This window comes from Pristiophorus japonicus, chromosome 6 (genome assembly GCF_044704955.1).
Source record: "Pristiophorus japonicus isolate sPriJap1 chromosome 6, sPriJap1.hap1, whole genome shotgun sequence".
Classification (NCBI taxonomy): Eukaryota; Metazoa; Chordata; class Chondrichthyes; family Pristiophoridae; genus Pristiophorus; species Pristiophorus japonicus.
In genome coordinates, this window is record NC_091982.1 from 78,625,840 (window position 1) to 78,648,791 (window position 22,952).

Sequence of the window (22,952 nt, forward strand, 5' to 3'; positions counted from 1 at the left end):
GCCTGCACCGCCATTCAATGAGTTCATGGCTGAACATGAAACTTTAGTACCCACTTCCTGCTTTCTCGCCATACCCCTTGATCCCCCGAGTAGTAAGGACTTCATCTAACTCCCTTTTGAATATATTTAGTGAATTGGCCTCAACTACTTTCTGTGGTAGAGAATTCCACAAGTTCACCACTCGCTGGGTGAAGAAGTTTCTCCTCATCTCGGTCCTAAAATGGCTTACCCCTTATCCTTAGACTGTGACCCCTGGTTCTGGACTTCCCCAACATTGGGAACATTCTTCCTGCATCTAACCTGTCCAAACCCGTCAGAATTTTAAACGTTTCTATGAGGTCCCCTCTCACTCTTCTGAACTCCAGTGAATACAAGCCCAGTTGATCCAGTCTTTCTTGATAGGTCAGTCCCACCATCCCGGGAATCAGTCTGGTGAATCTTCGCTGCACTCCCTCAATAGCAAGAATGTCCTTCCTCAAGTTAGGAGACCAAAACTGTACACAATACTCCAGGTGTGGCCTCACCAAGGCCCTGTACAACTGTAGCAACACCTCCCTGCCCCTGTACTCAAATCCCCTCGCTATGAAGGCCAACATGCCATTTTCTTTCTGCATGCCAACCTTCAATGACTGATGTACCATGACACCCAGGTCTCGTTGCACCTTCCCTTTTCCTAATCTGTCACCATTCAGATAATAGTCTGTCTCTCTGTTTTTACCACCAAAGTGGATAACCTCACATTTATCCACATTATACTTCATCTGCCATGCATTTGCCCACTCACCTAACCTATCCAAGTCACTCTGCAGCCTAATAGCATCCTCCTCGCAGCTCACACTGCCACCCAACTTAGTGTCATCCGCAAATTTGGAGATACTACATTTAATCCCTTCGTCTAAATCATTAATGTACAATGTAAACAGCTGGGGCCCCAGCACAGAACCTTGCGGTACCCCACTAGTCACTGCCTGCCATTCTGAAAAGTATCCATTTATCCTACTCTTTGCTTCCTGTCTGACAACCAGTTCTTAATCCACGTCAGCACACTACCCCCAATCCCATGTGCTTTAACTTTGCACATTAATCTCTTGTGTGGGACCTTGTCGAAAGCCTTCTGAAAGTCCAAATACACCACATCAACTGGTTCTCCTTTGTCCACTTTACTGGAAACATCCTCAAAAAATTCCAGAAGATTTGTCAAGCATGATTTCCCTTTCACAAATCCATGCTTATTTGGACCTATCATGTCACCATTTTCCAAATGCGCTGCTATGACATCCTTAATAATTGATTCCATCATTTTACCCACTACTGAGGTCAGGCTGACCGGTCTATAATTCCCTGCTTTCTCTCTCCTTTTTTAAAAAAAAAAAGTGGGGTTACATTGGCTACCCTCCACTCGCTAGGAACTGATCCAGAGTCAATGGAATGTTGGAAAATGACTGTCAATGCATCTGCTATTTCCAAGGCCACCTTAAGTACTCTGGGATGCAGTCCATCAGGCCTTGGGGATTTATCGGCCTTCAATCCCATCAATTTCCCCAACACAATTTCCCGACTAATAAAGATTTCCCTCAGTTCCTCCTCCTTACTAGACCCTCTGACCCCTTTTATATCCGGAAGGTTGTTTGTGTCCTCCTTAGTGAATACGGAACCAAAGTACTTGTTCAATTGGTCCGCCATTTCTTTGTTCCCCGTTATGACTTCCCCTGATTCTGACTGCAGGGGACCTACGTTTGTCTTTACTAACCTTTTTCTCTTTACATACCTATAGAAACTTTTGCAATCCGCCTTAATGTTCCCTGCAAGCTTCTTCTCGTACTCCATTTTCCCTGCCCTAATCAAACCCTTTGTCCTCCTCTGCTGAGTTCTAAATTTCTCCCAGTCCCCAGGTTCACTGCTATTTCTGGCCAATTTGTATGCCACTTCCTTGGCTTTAATACTATCCCTGATTTCCCTTGATAGCCACGGTTGAGCCACCTTCCCTTTTTTATTTTTACGCCAGACAGGAATGTACAATTGTTGTAATTCATCCAGGCGGTCTCTAAATGTCTGCTATTGCCCATCCACAGTCAACCACTTAAGTATCATTCGCCAATCTATCCTAGCCAATTCACACCTCATACCTTCAAAGTTACCCTTCTTTAAGTTCTGGACCATGGTCTCTGAATTAACTGTTTCATTCTCCATCCTAATGCAGAATTCCACCATATTATGGTCACTCTTCCCCAAGGGGCCTCGCACAATGAGATTGCTAATTAATCCTCTCTCATTACACAACACCCAGTCTAAGATGGCCTCCCCCCTAGTTGGTTCCTCGACATATTGGTCTAGAAAACCATCCCTTATGCACTCCAGGAAATCCTCCTCCACCATATTGCTTCCAGTTTGGCTAGCCCAATCTATGTGCATATTAAAGTCACCCATTACAACTGCTGTACCTTTATTGCATGCACCCCTAATTTCATGTTTGATGCCCTCCCCAACATCACTACTACTGTTTTTACCTGAATCACAAAATTAACATGCAAGCAATTAAAATGTTGGCCTTTATTACAAGAGGATTTGAGTACAAGATTAAAGACCTCTTACTGCAATTATATAGGGCCCTGGTGAGACCCGATCTGGAGTATTGTGTAAGGAAGGATATATTTGCCATAAGAGAGTGCAACAAAGATTCACTGGACTGTTTCCTGGGATAGGAGGAATTGTCCTACTGAGGAGACTAGGCCTATAATTTGAGAATTTAAAAGAATGAGAGGTGATCTCTTTGAAATATACTAAATTCTTAAAGCTTGATGGGTATATGCAGGGAGGATAGAATCAGGAGTCAGTCTCAGAATAAGGGGTCAACCATTTTGGACTGAGATGGAGAAATGTATTTACTCAGGCTGTGGAAGCTTAGTCATTGAGCATATTCAAGCCTGAGATTGATAGATTTTTGGGATATCGGGCTAGTGTAGGCAAGGGGAGTTGAGGTCGATGATCAGTCATTGAATGGCAGAGTAGGCTCAAGGGGGTCAAATGGCCTACTATTAAGTCCTTTTCTTGAAATTTGCAGTTTTGCGGGGGGGGGGGAAAAGGAGAGAGAGAGAGAGAGAGAGAGAAAGAGAGTGGGGTGCAATGGAGCAGCAAGGTATCACTCCAAAGACCATAGCTTGTCTTCCTGATCAGCTGGAGGAATCAATTATTCATCTCAGACTATGTTGGTCAAGCAATTTGACAGCATGGAGACATTGAGGTAGAGCTGAGTATCATCACTGCGTGAAAGTGGATCTCATTCATATGGATGCAGTCACCAAGGGTAGCAAATAGATTCAGAAGATGGGGCAAAGGATAGATTTTGGGGGATCTGGAAGTGATGGTGGACAAGAGAAAAACTTGTATTTACCATTGCTGAAGTGGTTCTCAAAAGGGTAGGAGTGCAAGGGTAGTTCCATGGAATTGGATGACAGGAGAGGCATTGAAGGAGAATAGTGTGGTAAACTGTTCAATGTTGTCAATCCTCATTCTCAAATTTTACATAGATTCCTTCAAGTTTGATCTGGTATCAGGGCATGCTATGACTCTGGATTCAGGCTACATTGAGACTAATTATTGGTGCAAAGCAAAACTGCAATCACATTGTTGCTATGATCATAGTGTAAATGCAGTTTGAGTGTGTGTTGCACAAACTGAAAAGCTCAATTATTTCCTCGAGCTTTGCAGCAGGCCAAGGATTAATCATACTTTAAAATTCATGCTATCACCACCAATACACTTGATTGCAAATAGTTTCAAATTTCAAAAATGCAATTTAGCACACAACAGGAAACAAGCTACATATGAAGGTTTTAAAGTGAGGCCATATTAAACCCTTGTTAGCTTAACATTCAAGCACAAAATATCTGTTTATTGCTTTGTAAAGGATCAATTAACCAATGATCCAGTACCTCAATAATTGAGTTTAGTCATTAAAAATATGGATTGTAGTAATGTAATTACCAATGCAAATGTGTGGCTATATGCAATAAAATCTACCCCCCCACCTCCCTCCACGGGATGATTTGTGCAGAATTGGACAACGCTCCAAATACAGAGTCACCAGTGTGCTCCAGAGAAACCAAGGTGTCCAGATAGGCTTATACTCCACAGCTTCACACACACTTAAATTTAACTACTGTACAGCAATAATTGTCAAAGCAAACAAAATGTCAACAAATTCAATCCACATAGTTCTGTTTAAACAATTTATTTTTACCATTCAATATAATGCAAAGTACAAGGGCAAAAGCTTCTCATACACAGCCACAATTTATATAATTACAATTGTTATCTAACGTTAACGAGCAGATTTTATGATTTCATACATTCCTGTTTTGTGCAGTTTTAAAACTTGAACAGTGATCTGAATACTCATCCTCTGAGGATGGTGTGGCATGGGTGCAGTTTGGTTTCACATGAATCTTCTATTAACAAGACCTATAAACCATGGAATATATTGGAAAGTGTTAGTGAAAGTGTGGGCATATCAGTATGATGAGGCATGGGACGTACCAGTGAACTACATGAAGGACTAGGGTTATTACCATTAATTAAAATTAAATACCGCTTTTATGTCATCTAGTGTTGCTTTGGTCTACACACTGCTTGAGATGCATTTAAAAGTACGAAAAAAAACATAGAAGGAACCCAAGCATAAATCTGGGTAAAACAAGTAATTGTCACCAACTTAAAGTAATACACTTGCCCCAGAGATCACAAGTTAACTCAAATAAAGCCCTCCTTTTGTAAATTTGTGCTTGTTAAAGGCAAGGATATGGCAGCCCAAACATAAGTTGCAACACTAATGCCACAGCCCATTGAGCAGATTCTTTAGAGGTGGGTATTCATTAACCGATGTCATTAAAACATGGAACTAAAATACAAGCACAACATATGAGAACACAGTGTTTTGGCCCTAACTGAGAACCCAGTTGCTGGCAGGCTATGATTTATGCTTGACAATAGCTCTTAAGAAATTCTATTTATAATCACAGGCTGAGACTTTGATGCAACCCTCCCATCTTGTTATTCCAATATTGATACAAAACAATATAAATGCTACATTCCTCTCTACCAAACATGGACCAATTGATTAACAGGAACCATTCTCCACAGCATTTTACCTGACGATTGGCACAATTGTGATTCAAGTGTTTTGGCGATGCAAATCAAATGAAAAATAATAAAAGGACTTTCTTGCATGTAGTTCTGATGAGATTCTATCAGTGAAATATATGCACTGGGAACTGGACTAAAACTGGCCGTCCACTCTAGCTAGGAGCCTTACTAGTTTCATCTCATAGCTGAGCTAGATATAAATTTATATCCCACAATTGAAAGGGGCAGTGTTCTTATTCATGGTCACCCAATCCTTCACATCAGAAATATGGAGAGAGGGGTGACCTTCCCTTGAAATGGCTGTGAAGTCAGATCTCTGGTATGAAAAGGCAGTGCCGCCACTTTTTAAAAAACAATGAAATCACAAGTCCCTGGATATTCTCTATCTATTGAAAAGCTTAGTGATTTGTCCAAGTCTACATAATGACAGGAACTTGTGGTGTCACAATTTTAAAGGAGCTTTTTGCCTCTGGGTCCAGAAACATGGATAGAGACTGCATCTAGGGGCTGCTCAAGAATCCAGTTCAGGCTGTTTTATAAAAAATCTCAAACATTTAAATTGACACTCTTATTCAGTCTGTAAAGGGATCAAAGCAGCACAGACACACACAATGTGAACTATAAAAAAAAATATATACAAATAAGTTTGGTTAATAGAAGCTCTACATACAGCAGCATTACTAGTCATTTAGGTACACAATAACCACAGTATTTGCACCACACCTGCTATAACTTGTTTGCTGAGATGTACTGTATATAAATAGTGGCCAGGTGACTGGCATAAGAAACTTATTTACATTTTTACATTAGTCCAGGAAGGATTGCCATTTATTATGGCTTCTTTCTGCATGTCCTTACTTTTGCTTAATACTGAACCTCAGTTCTGAAGATATGCAACACTTCATACACTTTCTAAGCTGTTGTGAAACAGAGCTATTTAGCATTCCAGTCCCCCAATTTACATAGAGGTGGACAGATGTTCAACACCCCTGGACAGTTCAGAGGAAGCATCATCATTCCCTGTTTCCACCCAGACAATTCAGGATGTTGCATCATTCTCAACAGATTTTACTGCGGGAAGTGGGGGGTGGGGGAGGGAACAGAAGAGAAAAGAAAGATAATCACAATTGGCTTAGTGCTGCTCTAAAGGACAGTGATGACAGTAGAATCTCTGCATACAATTTTAGAAAGTGCTCAACAGGTTGATTTAAATCAAAGTAATGCACTATATTAATGTTTTAAAAGTTATTAGAACAATCTTTATTTCACAATCACTGAATACAATCTCAAGAATAAAATATGGTTTTGTATTTCAGTTGCAATGCAGTAACTCCTTCAATTAATATGAAAAGTATAAAAATGTCTGAAATATAAGGCAAGCAGAAACTATAGCCTTTCAATGCATGGTATTTGGAGGCAGAAGAGATGAAATATTACACGCAGATCCCCAATGAAATCCTCGTGCCAGTGGTTAAAACTAGGTTTCTCAGTTTTTCTCTGACCAATAGGACTATGGTTCTTAACTCACTTCTTGACACAGGTTGGCCATGACAGACCGCCACATGCTGCAGACACAATGATGTAAATGACAACCTGCAACATAAGATATTTAGTTAATATCACAAAGCACATTTACACAGGCTACTTTCCCTTTGCGTCCCCCCCATCCCTTCACTAAACAAGACACAATAGCACTTACAACAGATGAGCAGCACACTGGAGAGGAAAGACTGAGCAGGAAAACTTGTCAACATTACAACAACTTGTATTTATATAGCACCTTGAACGTAGTGAAATGTCAAGTATCACAAGTACAGGATTATCAGGAGATAAAAATTTGACACTGAGCCACAAGTAGAAATTACACGTAAAGCAGGGACAAAAATCATACCACTGAAAGCGATAGGGTTTTCTGACTTCAAGACATATACAGAGGTTCCATTACACTAAATTTATTGTGCAGTTCAATCTGGGGAGAAATACTAATTTTCGTGTTCTTCCTTCTTGAAATCCACTTTTCCCCCAATAAAAAGCTCCAGGCAAAGAACTTGCTTATTAAAAAAGATCTTCAGCAATGAACAACTGCAGTAGTTACAGAATGGGAATTGAGAGTTCTATTAAGAATTGAATGTTAGGCCAACTGAGTAGACGCACTTGAGTTGAAAGACTTTTTCTCTAATACTCTTGATTTCAGCAAGAGTTAAAAAAAATACAGACACTACTGATTATGTTTGAGGAAAGCACAACATTCTGAATAGGCCCTTAACCAATACTTAAGTAGCTCAACACCAACAATTGAGAGCTTTCACCACCAAGAATACCTTTCATAACATTTGTGGAAACTTGGTAGCAGTAAAACTTAATTATCGTGCTGGTGCTTTTCTCTACATTGTCCTGTGCTGGTACTTTCCTCACTCCACTTAGGTCCAAGGAAATTGGGCATTATTTAAAAAAAAGAGGGGAAATAACATTTTAAAGGCTCAAAACAATCCCATCACAAGAAGGACTTAAATATAAATTACATAGTCAGTGTGCACATGGGAGGTCATATGAAATTACTTCAGCACTTTGAGATTGCAGAGGTTCTCACTTGGAGTAAGCAGTCTTTTAAACTACATGAATCAGCCCTCATCTAAGTCACCACCTGCCTCAAAAAACTTTGAATGAGACTCTCATGGAAATTCCATTCTCCAGGAAGAGAAATAAATATTGGATTTTGAGCTATAAAAAGGAGAAATTAAAATTGTAACATGAAAAAAGACACACAGAAAACTTGCACGGTTAGCATTTTTGACATGGAAATTGTCACGTGCAGATTTATTCCTTGACTAGGGCTATTTGAACGTGGAAGAAACGGAGGTGCGACAGCACTTCGGGTAGCAGCGCAGGCGGGCGGCGACTTGGAGGGGGTGACTGGATTGGACGTCACCGGGGTTGGGGTCATTGATTGGAGCGTGGGCAGGTACAGCAGGAGGCGCGGCAAGCAGCAGAGGAGCGGCGAGGTTGGGGCAAAGGAGCGGCAAGAGATTATAGAGCGACGAGAGAGGCATGCGTTTGGGGCCCAGAAGAGAAGAGGGCCCAGGGGCAGCATGAGCCAGCCTACACTAGGTCCATGCAGCACAGCTGGTCTTCAGTCATCTTGGCTAATCCTTGCCACTGGTACAAGACCTAGCTCTGTCAAGGGTGGCTGGTGTGCAACGGTCACTACACGTTTAAAAAAAAAATCCATGCACAGGCATCTTCCACCCTTCAAAATGTAGTTCAGGATCTGGAATGTCAAGTCCTTCATTGAAACACCTGTGAACTCATCCCTTTTTGGTGTGGAAACAAGTCATCCTCGATATGAGGGACCGCCTAGAAGAAGTACACATTGAGGAGACTGAACCTATAGCTGGGTCAGCTGTATCAAAATTAAACCTGTTCCATTTTCTCCATTAGAAACTCAATCCCTTTGTAAGCCATATCAAAGGGGAAGGAAAAATTAAGAGTTTGGCAATGCAGCTGAGGAACCAATTTTAGACTACGACACTCCAAACACCATGTACAGGGCCCCAACAGGGGACTTTTTGTACTAATGGATTTCAGAGAAGGGAAGCATTGTAAGAGTTCATGAACATTGTTTTGTAAGCCCTAAAGGCACCTACATTACAAACAAGAGAGAAATGTACTTACGATTGCTACAATGGCAACAATGATCGTCAGCTTGAGGTTTTTCATACACATCGCTCTAGCCAGGTTTCTGCTGGTGGTTTTAAATGAGACTGACTACAAAAAAAAAACTTACATTTGATTTTTGATTCCAAACAGAGCGGAGAAAATATGTAAAATGAATGCTTTGCATGAGCACATCTTGTGTTGGGGGGGCAGGGGCAGGGGGCAAGGCAGGAGGTGTTCACCACTCAAACCTTCCTTTTAGTGCTTGAAAACCAAGGGCAAACACCAATACAATAACTGCACATATTACAAGGAGAAAATCAACACAGCAAGGATAAGAATTCATAAATAATGCACCAGTCATATTTGCAGTTTCAAACTATTCTCTCCACCCCTCCCCAATTTCCAGACCAAGACTGCACTTCACAGACAAGTTTAATCTCTATATGCACAATTGCTTGAAAGCCTCGATGCACAATTTGATTTCTGGCCCAAATCTTCCCCAGGGTCGACGGAAGATCTGTAGAGTCAGCAAACAGAACACACGTGCTATTGGCTTCCTCCAAAGACATGGGGGGGGGGGGCACGCGGCGGTCGGAAGAGAGCAAGGGGGTAAGTCACCTTGATAATTCTTGGTACCTCGAGGGGCAGGGGTTCCACCTCATTACTTTGTCAGCAGTATTGTAAAGTAAATTAATGGCAGCCTTGTAATGTAAAGGGGCCATGATCATAACTTCCCGTTCTACACAAAATATAGTTTTTGGAGGTGATCAGGGAACAAAGATGAACTTTTAACCATGGAATTGAACACTCACGTGGACCCCTCTCCCATTAATGAGCAACACTCAATATTACACTCTTCCACCCTCAACCATAAACAGTGGTTATTCAGAATTCATCCATGTTTACAAGGTGAACATTCTAGAAATCATCCTAGAGCTCAAAATTTGGCTTTGTATTTTAGTTCAAGTTATTCTAAGAAAGGCACTAGATACTCACAGAATCCACTAAGTTCTCAGTTTTGTCAATCAGCAACTCTAATTTTTCTCCTCTTTGTGCCACCAAATCTGTGCATTGGAACAGTTTCCAGGTCAAGTCATGTCACAAAGAAATCAAAGCAACAAAGTGACAGAAGATTTATGAAATCAGCATATTTCAGACTGAAATCCAATTTTATTCTTATCCACAGCATAGTTTTCAGCAACTTGTTCATGCTAACAGATTTCAAATTAATTCCAAAAACTTGCCTTTAATGTAGGAAACATCCCACAGTGCTTTACCTGGTGTGGTGGATGTTATGAAGGGTGTAGGATGGGATGCAAAGTTAGGGTAAGGTGAGGCCTTGGAGGGATTTGAAGAGGAGGGCTTTAAAATTCAATGCGCTGCTGGAGAGAGAGCCAACGTAGGTCAGCAAGGGCAGGAGTGGGCCGTGGCATGGGACAGGTTACAGGCAACTGAGTTTTGAACAAATTGGAGTTGAGTTTGGGGCCGGGGGGGGGGGGGTTGAAAGAGATGGGGGCCAGCAAGGAGGACTTAAGATAAGAATCTAGAGGTGACAAAAGCATGCACAAAAGATTTCAGCAGCAGTGGAAGTAAGGTAGGGGTGGAGGTGGGTGATGTTGCAGAGATTCAAATAATTGGTCTTGGTGATGGGTAGGAGGTTGGGTTTGAAGTGCCACTGTGTTAAACAGTACACCAATGGCAATCATATAGATGAGGAAGAATATAGGTCTATGGGGCGGGGGGAAACTCATCTCTGAATAGTGCAGAAAAAGGCAACATTGAGGGAAATATGGTGGTTGGGTTCAGATATGCAAGAGTGGTTAATGCCATCTCAGCCCTATGGAGTTGGGCAACAAAAGAATGATAATGGTGGAAAATGTGGTGGTCGTATTTATTAAATGTTGTGGACAGGTCAGAGGGATGACATGTCAATGGTAGTCTTGGTGCTGTGAGCAGGACAGAAACTGATTGGAGGGGATTTGGAGAGTTTTGGGAGAGATAGGGATGGAACTGGGTGGTGATGACACATTCGAGGGCCTTAGAGGGGAAAAGGATGGTAGAGGTGGCATGCTAGTTGGACTGCACGGCTGTATTGAGGGTATCCCTGGTTTTGTAAGGGAAGGAAATGTTCCCGAGCCATTTTATGATTCAGCAAGCATGAGCATCAGGGAGGTAATTAAGCAGTCAAGCGTTCAATGGGGAAAGGATGAAGGGAGTGGGAGGTGAATCTTAGAAGAGATGAGCTGAGAGGGGTTGGAAAGGGTGGAAAGGAGATGGGAGAGAAATTGCAGAGTGACAAGAGGATTATAGGTAGGGAAGGTAGGTCAACAGCATTGGGGAGAGGAAGAAAAGGCAGATGGTACACAGATTGTCTCAATAGAAAAACAAATATACACTCTGCACTTAAGTATTGAGGGGAAGCTGCAAGGGTTGGGGAGATGAGATGAGTTTGAGTCAGTGACTCATCATGCAGCAAAGGAGCCATAGATAGTCCTCCCCCCTCAGGATCATCCTGGAGTCAGAGGAGGATATTCCTGAGGCTGTGAGGCACAGTAGGGCTTAACACAGCAGAGACAAATCTGGCCATGAATGTTTAGATTAGTTGTGTGTGAAGATGGGGACTGTAGCAGAGGAACATAGTAAGGATGGATGATGATCTGGTGGGAACAAAGGCAGAGTAGAGGGAGCAATGGAGCAGTTAACAGTGGCAGAAGTAACATAATGAGTAGACAACCAAGAGAAGCAGCAGCAATGAGTTCATGAGTGAATTAATGACTCTGTTCACTGATGAGTTTCCCCCCCAGGGACAGATGTTGGGGTTGGTAAAGAGTTGTGGGCATGAAGACACACTAGGCTAAAGTCAGAGACAGCCTAGTCAGTGATCAAGAGCATAGAGGTCACAAGAGATGGCAAGGTTGAGGAGGAGGCCATGGATGGAACAATTTATGTGAAAGGGGAAATTGAACAAGGATAGGATAGCAGAGAAGTTGGGAGAATATTATAGCAATCTTGTGTAATGAGAGGGAGCTAGGCGAGTATTTGCTGAGCTTGGAAAGCAATCAATAAATCAAAGATATAGAGTTAGAATAATGCAAGTTTGAGTAGTTTCTCCTTCATATTTACTCAACTTTCTTTGAACTAGTCATTTTACTAAATGTTCACAAAAGTCACGTTATTTGTGTGTGTGATAGTGGACTAAAGGTTAGTTCTCTTTCAAGGTCATTTTAGAATTCCTCACTGATAAGTGATAAAAAACTGATTCAATCTTGCAACTGTGGTCATAATTTAAAAAAAATTTAATCACGAGATCTCTCCGCCTCGCTTTAATACAAATACCACTACACTTTGCACAATGTGTTTTCTAATTCCCGATCATTAACGTCCTTGGCACAAACTATTCTCCACTTTCTAGGAACACTAACTGAAAACAAAGAATTAAAAAGACTTGAAAATTTAACTAAAAGCAAGATACCGCAGATATCAACCTGAAATAAGAACAGAAAATGCTGGAAACACTCAGGTCAGGCAACATCTGTAGAGAGGGAGGCAAGGTCGACAATTTTTCATCAGGACTGAAAAAAGATCAGTTGAAACGTTAAAGTTATCTTCCTCTCTGCATGGATACTGCCTGACCTACTAAGTGTTTCCAGCATTTTGTATTTTTTTTTAAATTAAACGAAGCACACATATTGAAGTCAACAGGGAAGATTCGCAATGAGGATTTTAATTATACAAGATTGATTTAAGACACTCACAAACACTGGAAACAGGCAAAGATACAAAAATAGTAACAACTGATAGTCCAATTACACCTCATGTTAGCACATTAACATTGTGCCTTAAAGCAGCATTATCATGGGGATCAAGTCACCACACAAGTTCTACAACTCTCTTGGGACAAAGGTACTGGTGTATTTCAATAAGGAGTTATCACAAATCTTACTTGATTAGTTATAAAACAGCCAGCCTGTGAGAACTCGTCATGTGCAATGACTTAAGACTCAAGAAAATTGAAAGCTATATACACCTCCATTTTCATACATACCAATATTTCGGACCATGATTCCTTTCAACTCATCTACTTGTGCTTGAGTCTCCGAAATGCGATCCGAGTTCTTGTTTTCTGACAAGTGTTTCTAAAATCACATGTGACAAATTCAATGCCCTCTATTTCAAAATTTCAAATGCATATTCACAACACCAAAGTAGACACTCTACATTGGAGCTGTTGTTGTTCAGACATCCAATTACAAGGAAAACAGCTTGTGTTGAATGCCTGCCAACCCAGAATTTGAACCCAGTATCAACATCTCTTCCCGTTTCCCTTGTTCCCTATGCCAAAGAATGTTTTGTTATAAAATCAGGGTAATATTGGATAAACTGTGCTGGAGGCAGTGACATCATAAGTGGTCAGTAACATTCAATAGTATCAACTATATAAAAAAAAACAGAATCTCTTGTATCTACAGTTACAGTAAACCTATTCAATAATATAATGAATGATTTTGTTGAGATAACCCATTATTACACTATAGGATCAATGGGTAAGTTCACATAACTTCAGAGTTAATGTCTTCACTCAAGACCATTTACAGAAACAAAGTAAACTTGATGTACATAGAGACCAGGGTCAATAATGGGATAGTTTCCAGTTCTATGAACAACTCAATTATATATTGTGTTTGGAATCATACCATATTTTTCTCCATCAATGAATGTCATCCTGTTCCTCACACAACCGTCCTAGTTTATACCATTCTAGTCTTCATACAATCCTCACTTTATGGCATATTATTCATACAGAAGTGACTATCCAATTTAACTAAAATATTTCATCTACAGACATTATTTAAAGCAGTAGTGATAACAGTTGCCATTAGACTTAAGATAGAGACAACAGATTCAGAGCAGAGCGATAATAAATCTCTCTTTCTCCTGAAGGCACATACCCAGTTACACTGGGCCAGGAAGACTCTAGTCCTATTCTCCATGTGTAAGCCTAGACAAAGAGTGTGGGCACAATATTCAAGCATCAGTTACTCATGATTTTGTTCTCATCGGAGGAATACCTGCACATATTCCATGGGAGGGTATCACTGGATAGAACATACCATAAGAGGAGTATGCCACTCAGCCCTTCGAGCCTACTCTGCCATTCAATAAAATCATGGCTGATCATCTACTTCAACTCCACCTTCCCACACTATCCCCATATCCTTTGATTCGCTTAGTATCCAAAAGTCTATCGTTCTCAGTCTTGAATATACTCAACAACTCAGCATCCACAGCCCTCTGGGGTAGAGAATTCCAAAGATTCACAACCCTTTAGTGAAGAAATTTCTCATCTCAGTCCTATATGGCCAACCCCTTATTCTGAGATTGTGACCCCTGGTTCTGGACTCCCAAGCCAGGGGAAACATCCTCCCAGCATCTATCCTGTCAAGCCCTTTAAGAATTTTATATGTTTCAATAAGATAAAAACATAGAAATTTACACCGCAGAAGGAGGCCATTCCGGCCCATCGTGTCCGCACCGGCCGACAAAGAGTCACACGGCCCTTGGTCAAGAGGCCTAAAGGTTACATATAAACCTATGAACATTGACGGAAAGGCAAAGAGCACCCAGCCTAACCAATCTGCCTCACCACAACTGCGACACCCCTTATACTAAAACATTCTACACTCCACCCCAACCGGAGCCATGTGATCTCCTGGGAGAGGCAAAAACTATATAAAATCCAGGCCAATTTAGGGAGAAAAAAATCTGGGAAAATTCCTCTCCGACCCATCCAGGCAATCGAAACTAGTCCAGGAGATCACCCTGGCCGTATTCTATTCCCTGCAGTACTTACCATTATATCTGCTCCGACTAACAAAAGGTCATCCAATCTAATCCCAATTACCAGCTCTAGGTCCATAACCCTGCAGGCTGCCGCACTTTACGTGCCCATCCAACCACCTCTTAAAAGTGGTGAGGGTTTCTGCATCCATCATTCTTCCAAGCAGCGAGTTCCAGATCCTCACAACCCTCTGCGTAAAGAAGCCCCCTCCTCAAATCCTTCCACCAGCCACCTTAAAACTATGTCCCCTCGTAATAGACCCCTCCACCAATGGAAATAGATCCTTACTATCCACTATGTCCAGACCCCTCAATATTTTGTACACCGCAATGAGGTCTCCTCTCAACCTCTTCTGTTCCAATGAGAACAAACCCAACCTATCCAATCTGTCCTCATAACTAAGATTCTCCATTCCAGGCAGCAGCCTAGTAAATCTCCTCTGCACCCTCTCTAGTGCAATCACGTCCTTCCTATAATACGGCGACCAGAACTGTACGTAATATTCCAGCTGTGGCCTAACCAATATATTATACAATTTAAGCATAACCTCCCTGCTCTTATAGTCTATGCCTCGGCCAATAAAGGCAAGCATTCCGTATGCCTTCTTAGCCACCTGGCCTGCTACTTTCAGGGATCTGTGGACAAGCACTCCAAGGTCCCTCTGTTCATCTACACTATTAAGTGGCCTACCGCTTAATGTGTACACCCTTTCCTTATTAGCCCTCCCAAAGTGCATCACCTCACACTTAGAAACATAGAAAAATCGGTGCAGGAGTAGGCCATTTGGCCCTTCGAACCTGCACTGCCATCCAATAAGATCATGACTGATCATTCCTTCAGTAACCTTTTCCTGCTTTCTCTCCATACCCCTTGATCCCCTTAACCGCAAGAGCCATATCTAACTCCCTCTTGAATATATCCAGTGAACTGGCATCAACTGCGGCAGGGAATTCCACAGGTTAACAACTCAGTGAAAAAGTTTCTCCTCATCTCAGTCCTAAATGGCCTACCCCTTATCCTAAGACTACGTCCCCTGGTTCTGGACTTCCCCAACATCGGGAACATTCTTCCTCCATCTAACCTGTCCAGTCCAGTCAGAATCTTATATGTTTCTATGCGATCCCCTCTCATCCTTCTAAACGCCAGTGAATAAAGGCCCAGTTGATCCAGTCTCTCCTCATATGACAGCCCAGCCATCCCTGGAATCAGTCTGGTGAACCTTCGCTGCACTCCCTCAATAGCAAGAACATCCTTCCTCAGACTAGGAGACCAAAACTGAACACTATTCCACGTGAGGCCTCACTAAGCCCCTGTACAACTGCAGTAAGACCTCCCTGCTTCTATATTCAAATCCCCTAGCTATGAAGGCCAACATACCATTTGCCTTCTTTACATGAACCATGACACCCAGGTCTCCTTGCACCTCCCCTTTTCCTAGTCTGCCACCATTCAGATAATATTCTGCCTGCATGTTTTTTGCCCCCAAAATGGATAACCTCACATTTATCCACATTATACTGCATTTGCCATGCTCGGAATTAAATTCCATTTGTCACTGCTCTGCCCATCTGACCAGTAGATTGATATCCTCCTGCAGCCCATGACTTTCCACTTCATTATTAACCACACAGCCAATTTTTGTGTCGTCTGCAAACTTCTTAATCATACTCCCTATATTCAAATCTAAATCGTTGATATATACCACAAAAAGCAAGGGTCCCAGTACTGAGCTCTGCAGAACCCCACTGGAAACATCCTTCCAGTCACAAAAACATCCAATCATTACCCTTTGCTTCCTACCTCCAAGTCAATTTTGGATCCAACTTGACACTTTGCCCTGTATTCTATGGGCTTTAACCTTCATGACCAGTCTACCATGTGGGACCTTATCAAAAGCTCACCTCTCATTTCTTCTAAACTGAGGGAATATAGGTCTAGTGTATTCAATCTCTCCTCATAGGACAATCCCCTCACCCCAGAAATCAATCTAATGAACCTCTGTGGCATACCCTCTAAGGCAAGTATATCCTTCCTCAGGTAAGGAGACCAAAACTGTACACAATACTCCAGGTGTGGTCTCACCAAGGCCCTATATAACTGTACCAAGACTTATTTACACATATACTCCAATCCCTTTGTAATAAAGGATAACATACCATAGCACTCAAGAGGTGGTGATTACAGTACAAGAAGCTGCAAACAAGTTACTCCTTAAAATTTTTGGAATAGACTGTCTAGGGGCAAAAAATTAACTGACTGAATTGAAGTATAAAAGGAAGAAATCAAAACAATTCTTGATTTGTCAGAGAGTAGTGGGACATGAGGATGGGCGAGACAGCAAGAAAGAAAGTTAAGGCACAAATAGGAGCTGGAAGAAATGAGCAGCCTTTCTACATTTCGATGTTTTAACTGGTAGAGAGAACAAACTGTCCATCTTTCAATCAGGAGATTTTTCTCACAGGGAACACAACTGTCCTTTCCCTGTTCCTAATTCATCCTTACACGGCGTAAATTGAAAGTTGGCGCACTCACCATTTGTGCAGCCAAGACGCTGGAGAATTCACTGTTCATTGCATAAGGCAATGCTGTCTGTGCCCTTGAACCGTATGTGGTCTGAAATCTTTTCTTTATTTCATTTAGAAAGGTGAATGCTCTTGATCGTTCAAAATCCTGAAGAGAAAAAAAAACCTTACATTTATGTAGCGTCTTTCACGACCACCAGACATCTCAAAGCGCTTTAGACAATTTAATACTTTTTGGAATATGGGAAACGAGTCAGTCAATTTGCGCACAGCAAGCTCCCACAAACAGCAATGTGATAATGACCAGATAATTTGTTTTTGTTATATTGATTGAGGGATAAATATTGGCCAGGGCTCCAGGGATAACTCCAATAAAAGTGAAATAGAAACTATGGTGTGGAAATTCCGACGTCCCGGGTCCCTACGAAGTTTCTATGGACCCAGGAAGGCATCGGAAAAGCCGGTTTTCAGCACGCAATGCATAGCCAGATCGGGAGCGAGGACATTTGTACGGGCAAGATTGGGCCATTTACCCATATCTTGCCCAGCAAATGTCCTCAAAAATCTTGCGCCTGAAAAAGCAGGTGCATAGCCTATTTTTACACGAAGTGTTTTAAAAAACACAAATTGTAAAATAAAATTATAAACAGTTTGTTAAAAACCCTCCCCACTACGGGAAATTTATTTTTAACCATAATTTTAAAAACTTAAAAATCGGGAATATATTTTTTACAAAGGCATAATAACTTTAATTTCAATTAATTTTAAATATGTGTGGTCTGTTTTATTATTGTGTAATTGGTTTTGTTCCCATTAATAGCATTGAGAACTCGTAAATACGCGCGTCTCAGTGCTATTAATGGGAACCTGTGAACTACCCACACGTGATTGCATCTTCTGCGTCGGAACCATCTGGGCGGGAGCGCGCTTCGCAGCGTGGGAGGAGAAGGCTTCCCCATCGGAAATCAGGGCACCTCCTAGACCACCAGGTAAATTTGTAAAAAATCTCCAGCGAGGAGGCAATTGCCCGGGGGAAGACCTCGAGGAATTTCTGGGCCAATATTTTTAATTAATTAAATGAATCTCTAGCATTTGAAAAGTTTCAAAGGACTCTTATAGTTATACTATGGAGAACACAAGAGTGAATGTCAGCACAATTCCCAACACCAATAGGGCTATCCTCTCCTCCCCCTACCTAACATTATCACTACACTCAAGACATAAACGCCTAGAGACTGACATCTGGATTAAACTGAATTCTTACAACATACCAAGAAAACGGTCAATGCAATTTCTAAATAACAATCTGTTCACTAAAAGCATAAACTCATTTGCAGAACCAAAAATGAGTGCCGTTTGAACAACCACCATACACAGACACACCACGTTTAACCACATGCTGCTAAACTCCCAAAGGTTACTTGTTTCCATTTCATACTTACATCATCTGTGATACACAAGTATATTATCCTATCTTGGCAAATATAATGAAATAAATAACTGTGGAAAAGGAGAAGAAATTGGTTAGTATGCAACAACAGCTGGTTAAACTGAACAGTTTATAGTATTCACTTAGCAATGATTAGTCACAGAACTTGCTACAATAATTTGCAGTGTGACAAGTGGGTGGAAGGGAAGAAGAAATGCATAATTCTGCAACTATTTAGATGCACATGAACATTAGCTCATACCTGTATAACAGAGCAATATCTGTAGTTATATGCAACGTTTTCACTTACAATGTCTGAGCAATTTACAAAGCGAGAGGTGTCCATCTAGCAAGAAGTTAAGAAATTTAAGTCAGGAGATGAAAGATGCGGTCAGAGAGATAGATTTGAGACTTTTGACGGCAGGGAGATGTAGCAAGTTGAAGTGGTTTTGGAGACAAATGCTAGTGGACAGATGTATAATGGTTGAAAGTGGAGGGGAGAGAGAGAGAGAGAGAGAGAGAGAGAGAGAGAGAGAGAGAGAGAGAGAGAGAGAGAGAAAAAAAAGAGTAAGTCAGGGAACAAGCACTAGCTCAGTGTCAGAAGAAAGCAGGGTACATGCTTGGCATAGCTGAAGAATACTCAAATAGCTTGCGGGGAGTTTGTGGATTTTCAAATTGATTCCCTGGGGCACAAGGAACCAGGAAAGCCTTGGAGGAAGGGTGGGAAGTCAATGAGCGCGTTGAATTTAGTGAAGGAGAAGGCTTCGGGAACTGAATTCAATTAAGTGAAGCTTGTGAGGGGTGGAGGAGACCAATGAGACCAGCATTAGAAAAGTTGACTATCAGATGATGCAAGGTGTAGATGAAGGTGACAATAAAACAGAATTTTCCAAATGTAGAAGACAGTGGTCTTGGTGATAGACCAGACCTCACACTGGCAAGGATTGTATTACAAGGTTGTGACACTGGAAGGAGTCAGAAAGCTCTAGTAAAAGTCATGAATCCACATCCTGTTACAGGTTAGCAATTGGTTATTACAACTAGCAAGTTTTTACCATACAGCTTCACGTTATAGAACATTTAAGATATTTTAAAACAAACTTATAAAGCTTGGAAGGGATTTAATGGTACAATGCCATGCATTGTCCTTTCACCTCAATCATGAGTTCAAACCCAGCTCTGATTGTGTGGATGAAAGTCTCTCCTCCCCAATATCAATGTAAAATGAATTTGGGCTCATTACATAAATGCACAAAGTTATGCATTAACTTTGCATTCTTACTCAAAGGCCACAGATAAGCTGATATGGGAAATGTTACATTGGTACAAGAGGGGTATTTTTTTGATGCTGAGCAACGCTAATGAAGCAGAGTCAAAACAACGTTACTCTGCATCTAACAGCTGTTATAACTCAACCCCAGACTAGTTGACGGGTGCCTAAAATGGGAAAGCATTTAAATCCCTCACCGTAGTAAGCAAAGTGTATTGTTGGCTTAGCAGTAGTAAATCATTCCACTACTTCACAATAGTCTCCAATAGAAAAGAGTGTGAAGATACAAAAACAAGAACACCCTTAGTAACCATAAAATTGAGAAAAAATGGGGTTAGCTTACATGAAGGGTTGTTGTAGAATGTAATGCTCACAAAGCAATGCTCCAATACATACTGGAAATAATTCAGCACTTGTAAAGTTCTAAGACTATACATATATCACTGATTCTAGTACTTACACCCTTCTCAGACCCAGGATTCACAGACTTACTTTCCATGGGAATAAGTCAGCTTATTATTTTCTGATGGAATCTTCGATAGTATCTGTTCAGTCACTTCCAAAAAATTCCCTCCGCACCAGGCATTCTTTGCAAGGATGGTAGTGCCTCTTGCAACTACTGCAAACAAGATAGCCATGGCTCCTCTGAAAAGGTGCTACAAGACACAAAATTGCATTGCAGTTAACCTGCAATCACTACACTTCATAAACAGATTAAATACTCCTACCACATTCTTATCTGCATTCACATCTTAAGGGGTGAAAATAGTTTTAAACTTATTTGATCTATACATACCTACCCAGGAGGTGGCTAAACAAATTGAACACAGACTTAAAATATTGCATATGCAGCACAAACTCAAACTGGCATACAAAATGGAACAGAGTATTTAACATTAATTTTCAGGCCGAGAATGGGACATCAGCCATGAATATTCTGACAGAAACTTGCAATACATCAACAACTTTTATTTCTATAGCATCTTTAATGTAGAAAAATATCCCAAAGCAATTCAGACAAAACAAAGCTGTAAACAAAAAAAAAAACAAATGCAAAGCCAAGGGAGATATTAGGAGTCACCAAATGTCTGGTCAGGGATAGGTTTTAAGGAGGTTCTGAAAGGGGGGGGCAGGCAGGGTGAAGAAAGAGAAACTGAGGTCAAGAGGCAGAATTTCAGATTGAGGGTTAGGTAGCTAAAGACACAGCTGCCAATGATCGGTGAAGGGAGGAGAATGCAAAAAAAAGGCCAAAATCAGAGGTAGTGTGTTTGGGAAGGAGGGAGAGGGTAGTAGGGTCAGACATTGAGATATGGTCAGCAAGGCAATGAAGGACTTTAAACACATTTTACTTTGTCCAAATCTCATGCACTGATAGAACAACCAACCTCTGACCCTACTACCCTCTCCTCCCCTTGCCTAGTATTTATTTTAATGTAGGTCCAAAAATTAGATTTTCAATTTCAAGTTTTGCTTTCATTCTCTAAAAAATATAACCTTGTTATTTGTTTCAACATAGACTCAACAGCCAATCCAAAAGAGGATAGTTATCCAACACACAGTAGTACAGACCCTAACTATACCGAACCAATACCAAGCCATAATGTACCCCAGTAAATTATGCAAACTCAGGACAAAAGTAAAAACAAAAAAGTTAGTCATCACAAAAAAAACACAAATAGGGACAACATCTCATTTTATCTCACCCTTCACAAGATTACTTAGTATATTGGCACTAAAACACCAAAGGAGGGACTGTAAGAGTTTTATACAAGTGGTATAATGGCTTAATTCATCACAAATTACTCCCAACAGTGACAGACCTATAATTATCAGCAACTCATTTTCATATTATATAGCTCTAAATGCTCTCCCACACAAAACCCAAGTTTGGAAAAAGAGTCTGAAACAGATCTTCCAACTCATTCCCCTTTCGAGTGACTCTTTCATTTCTGCACAACCATCGCATTTCACAACAATATACATAGTTTGTTTAATGGCAAGTCTTACAACAAATAGAATAAACGAAGTACTTTGTAACAATACAAAGCTTATAGTCTATACTCTCAATTAATTAATTACATCTTTGACACCTGACTGAGTGTGCACCCTAAATAAATATCTCAGATTGGAAGCTGTGCTATAACGATACTGTTAAGCATTTTCATTGTGAAAGTGGACAGAAAAGGAAAACCTTACATCCACTATTACACTTTTGCTGCAGTCCAACTGAAAATCCCAGTTTGCCAGGGCTACCTACCTCCCCGAGCCACTGCTTCCTCTTGTCCCAGGCCTTGTTGTCCTGAAACAACTCCCTCTGTACACACTTCCGGTCAGGTGTCCTGTCTGACTGCGCATTCACTGATTGGCGATCCCTGCCTTTACATACTGCGCATGTGCAGGTCTGAAGCGTTGCCACGCAGCACAAAACAGCAGCCGAGGCCGGAACTGTGGTAAATGTAGTTTGTGCCCAGAAATAATGATTGGCATTAATCGGAGCCTTGTTAACGCGCGAGAGCTGTCCGAAAGGGAACTTTTATTCTGAAAAAAATGGAATTTGTACTTTCTGATGACTGCGCGGCGCAGCATCCTGCGCGGAGAGGGTCTTCGAGACGAAGTGGATGTGTTGGCTCACAAGAAACTATAACTCCCAGCATCCCGTGCGGATCATGCGACCTGGAGTGACGTACAATGTGTGCGCCGACTACAGTGGAACCGAATTGAGACAGAGCGGCAGCGTGAGCATGGCAACGACCGAGGGGGCAAAGAAACCGGTCTTGGAAGTGGTGAGCATAATGTATTGATGTACTGGGAGAATCTATACAGCCTACAGACTATCTGTAGAGTAATAAGTTCGCGTGTAAGAGAATTACGCTTATTGAACTAATAGCTACACAGAATCTACAATTATATAGAATCTACAGCGCAGTAACAGGCCGTTCGGCCCCTCAGGTCTATGCTGGTGTTTGTGCTCCACAGGAGCCGTCCCCATCCGACTCTAATTACCCCTTCCCCTCTAGTTCCTTCTCCCTCGTGTATGCATCAAGTTTCCCCTTAAATGTATCAATACTATTTGTTTCAACCATTCCATGTGGC

At 41.3% G+C, this 22,952-nt stretch overlaps 2 protein-coding genes across 2 annotated transcripts in view; one reads left to right on the forward strand and one right to left on the reverse strand.

Annotated features, from left to right (window-relative positions):
• Window positions 1-4,215: 4,215 nt before the first annotated feature.
• On the reverse strand, window positions 4,216-22,315 carry sybl1 (synaptobrevin-like 1). Its single transcript, XM_070882970.1, has 8 exons — window positions 22,117-22,315; window positions 20,352-20,515; window positions 18,603-18,660; window positions 17,171-17,308; window positions 12,845-12,935; window positions 9,796-9,863; window positions 8,815-8,907; window positions 4,216-6,735 (listed from the first exon to the last, which is right to left on the reverse strand). The coding sequence occupies exons 2-8, from the start codon at window positions 20,495-20,497 to the stop codon at window positions 6,667-6,669; spliced, it is 663 nt and encodes a 220-aa protein (XP_070739071.1). The 5' UTR covers window positions 20,498-20,515; window positions 22,117-22,315; the 3' UTR covers window positions 4,216-6,666.
• Window positions 22,271-22,952, forward strand: part of polr1d (RNA polymerase I and III subunit D) — a 35,993-nt gene continuing 35,311 nt past the window's right edge. The window contains exon 1 of the mRNA XM_070882971.1: window positions 22,271-22,642. Coding sequence (XP_070739072.1) covers window positions 22,478-22,642 — 165 coding nt within the window. The 5' untranslated portion in view covers window positions 22,271-22,477. The remainder of the gene's footprint in view (window positions 22,643-22,952) is intronic.

Coding starts and splice junctions, on each gene's coding strand:
- sybl1 (XM_070882970.1), bottom strand. CDS start 20,497: ATGGCTATCTTGTTTGCAGTAGTTGCAAGAGGCACTACCATCCTTGCA. Junction 9,864..12,844: donor AATCATGGTCCGAAATATTG/GTATGTATGAAA, acceptor TCCAATGCACAG/ATTTGGTGGCACAAAGAGGA. Junction 6,736..8,814: donor TTGTTGCCATTGTAGCAATC/GTAAGTACATTT, acceptor CTTATGTTGCAG/GTTGTCATTTACATCATTGT.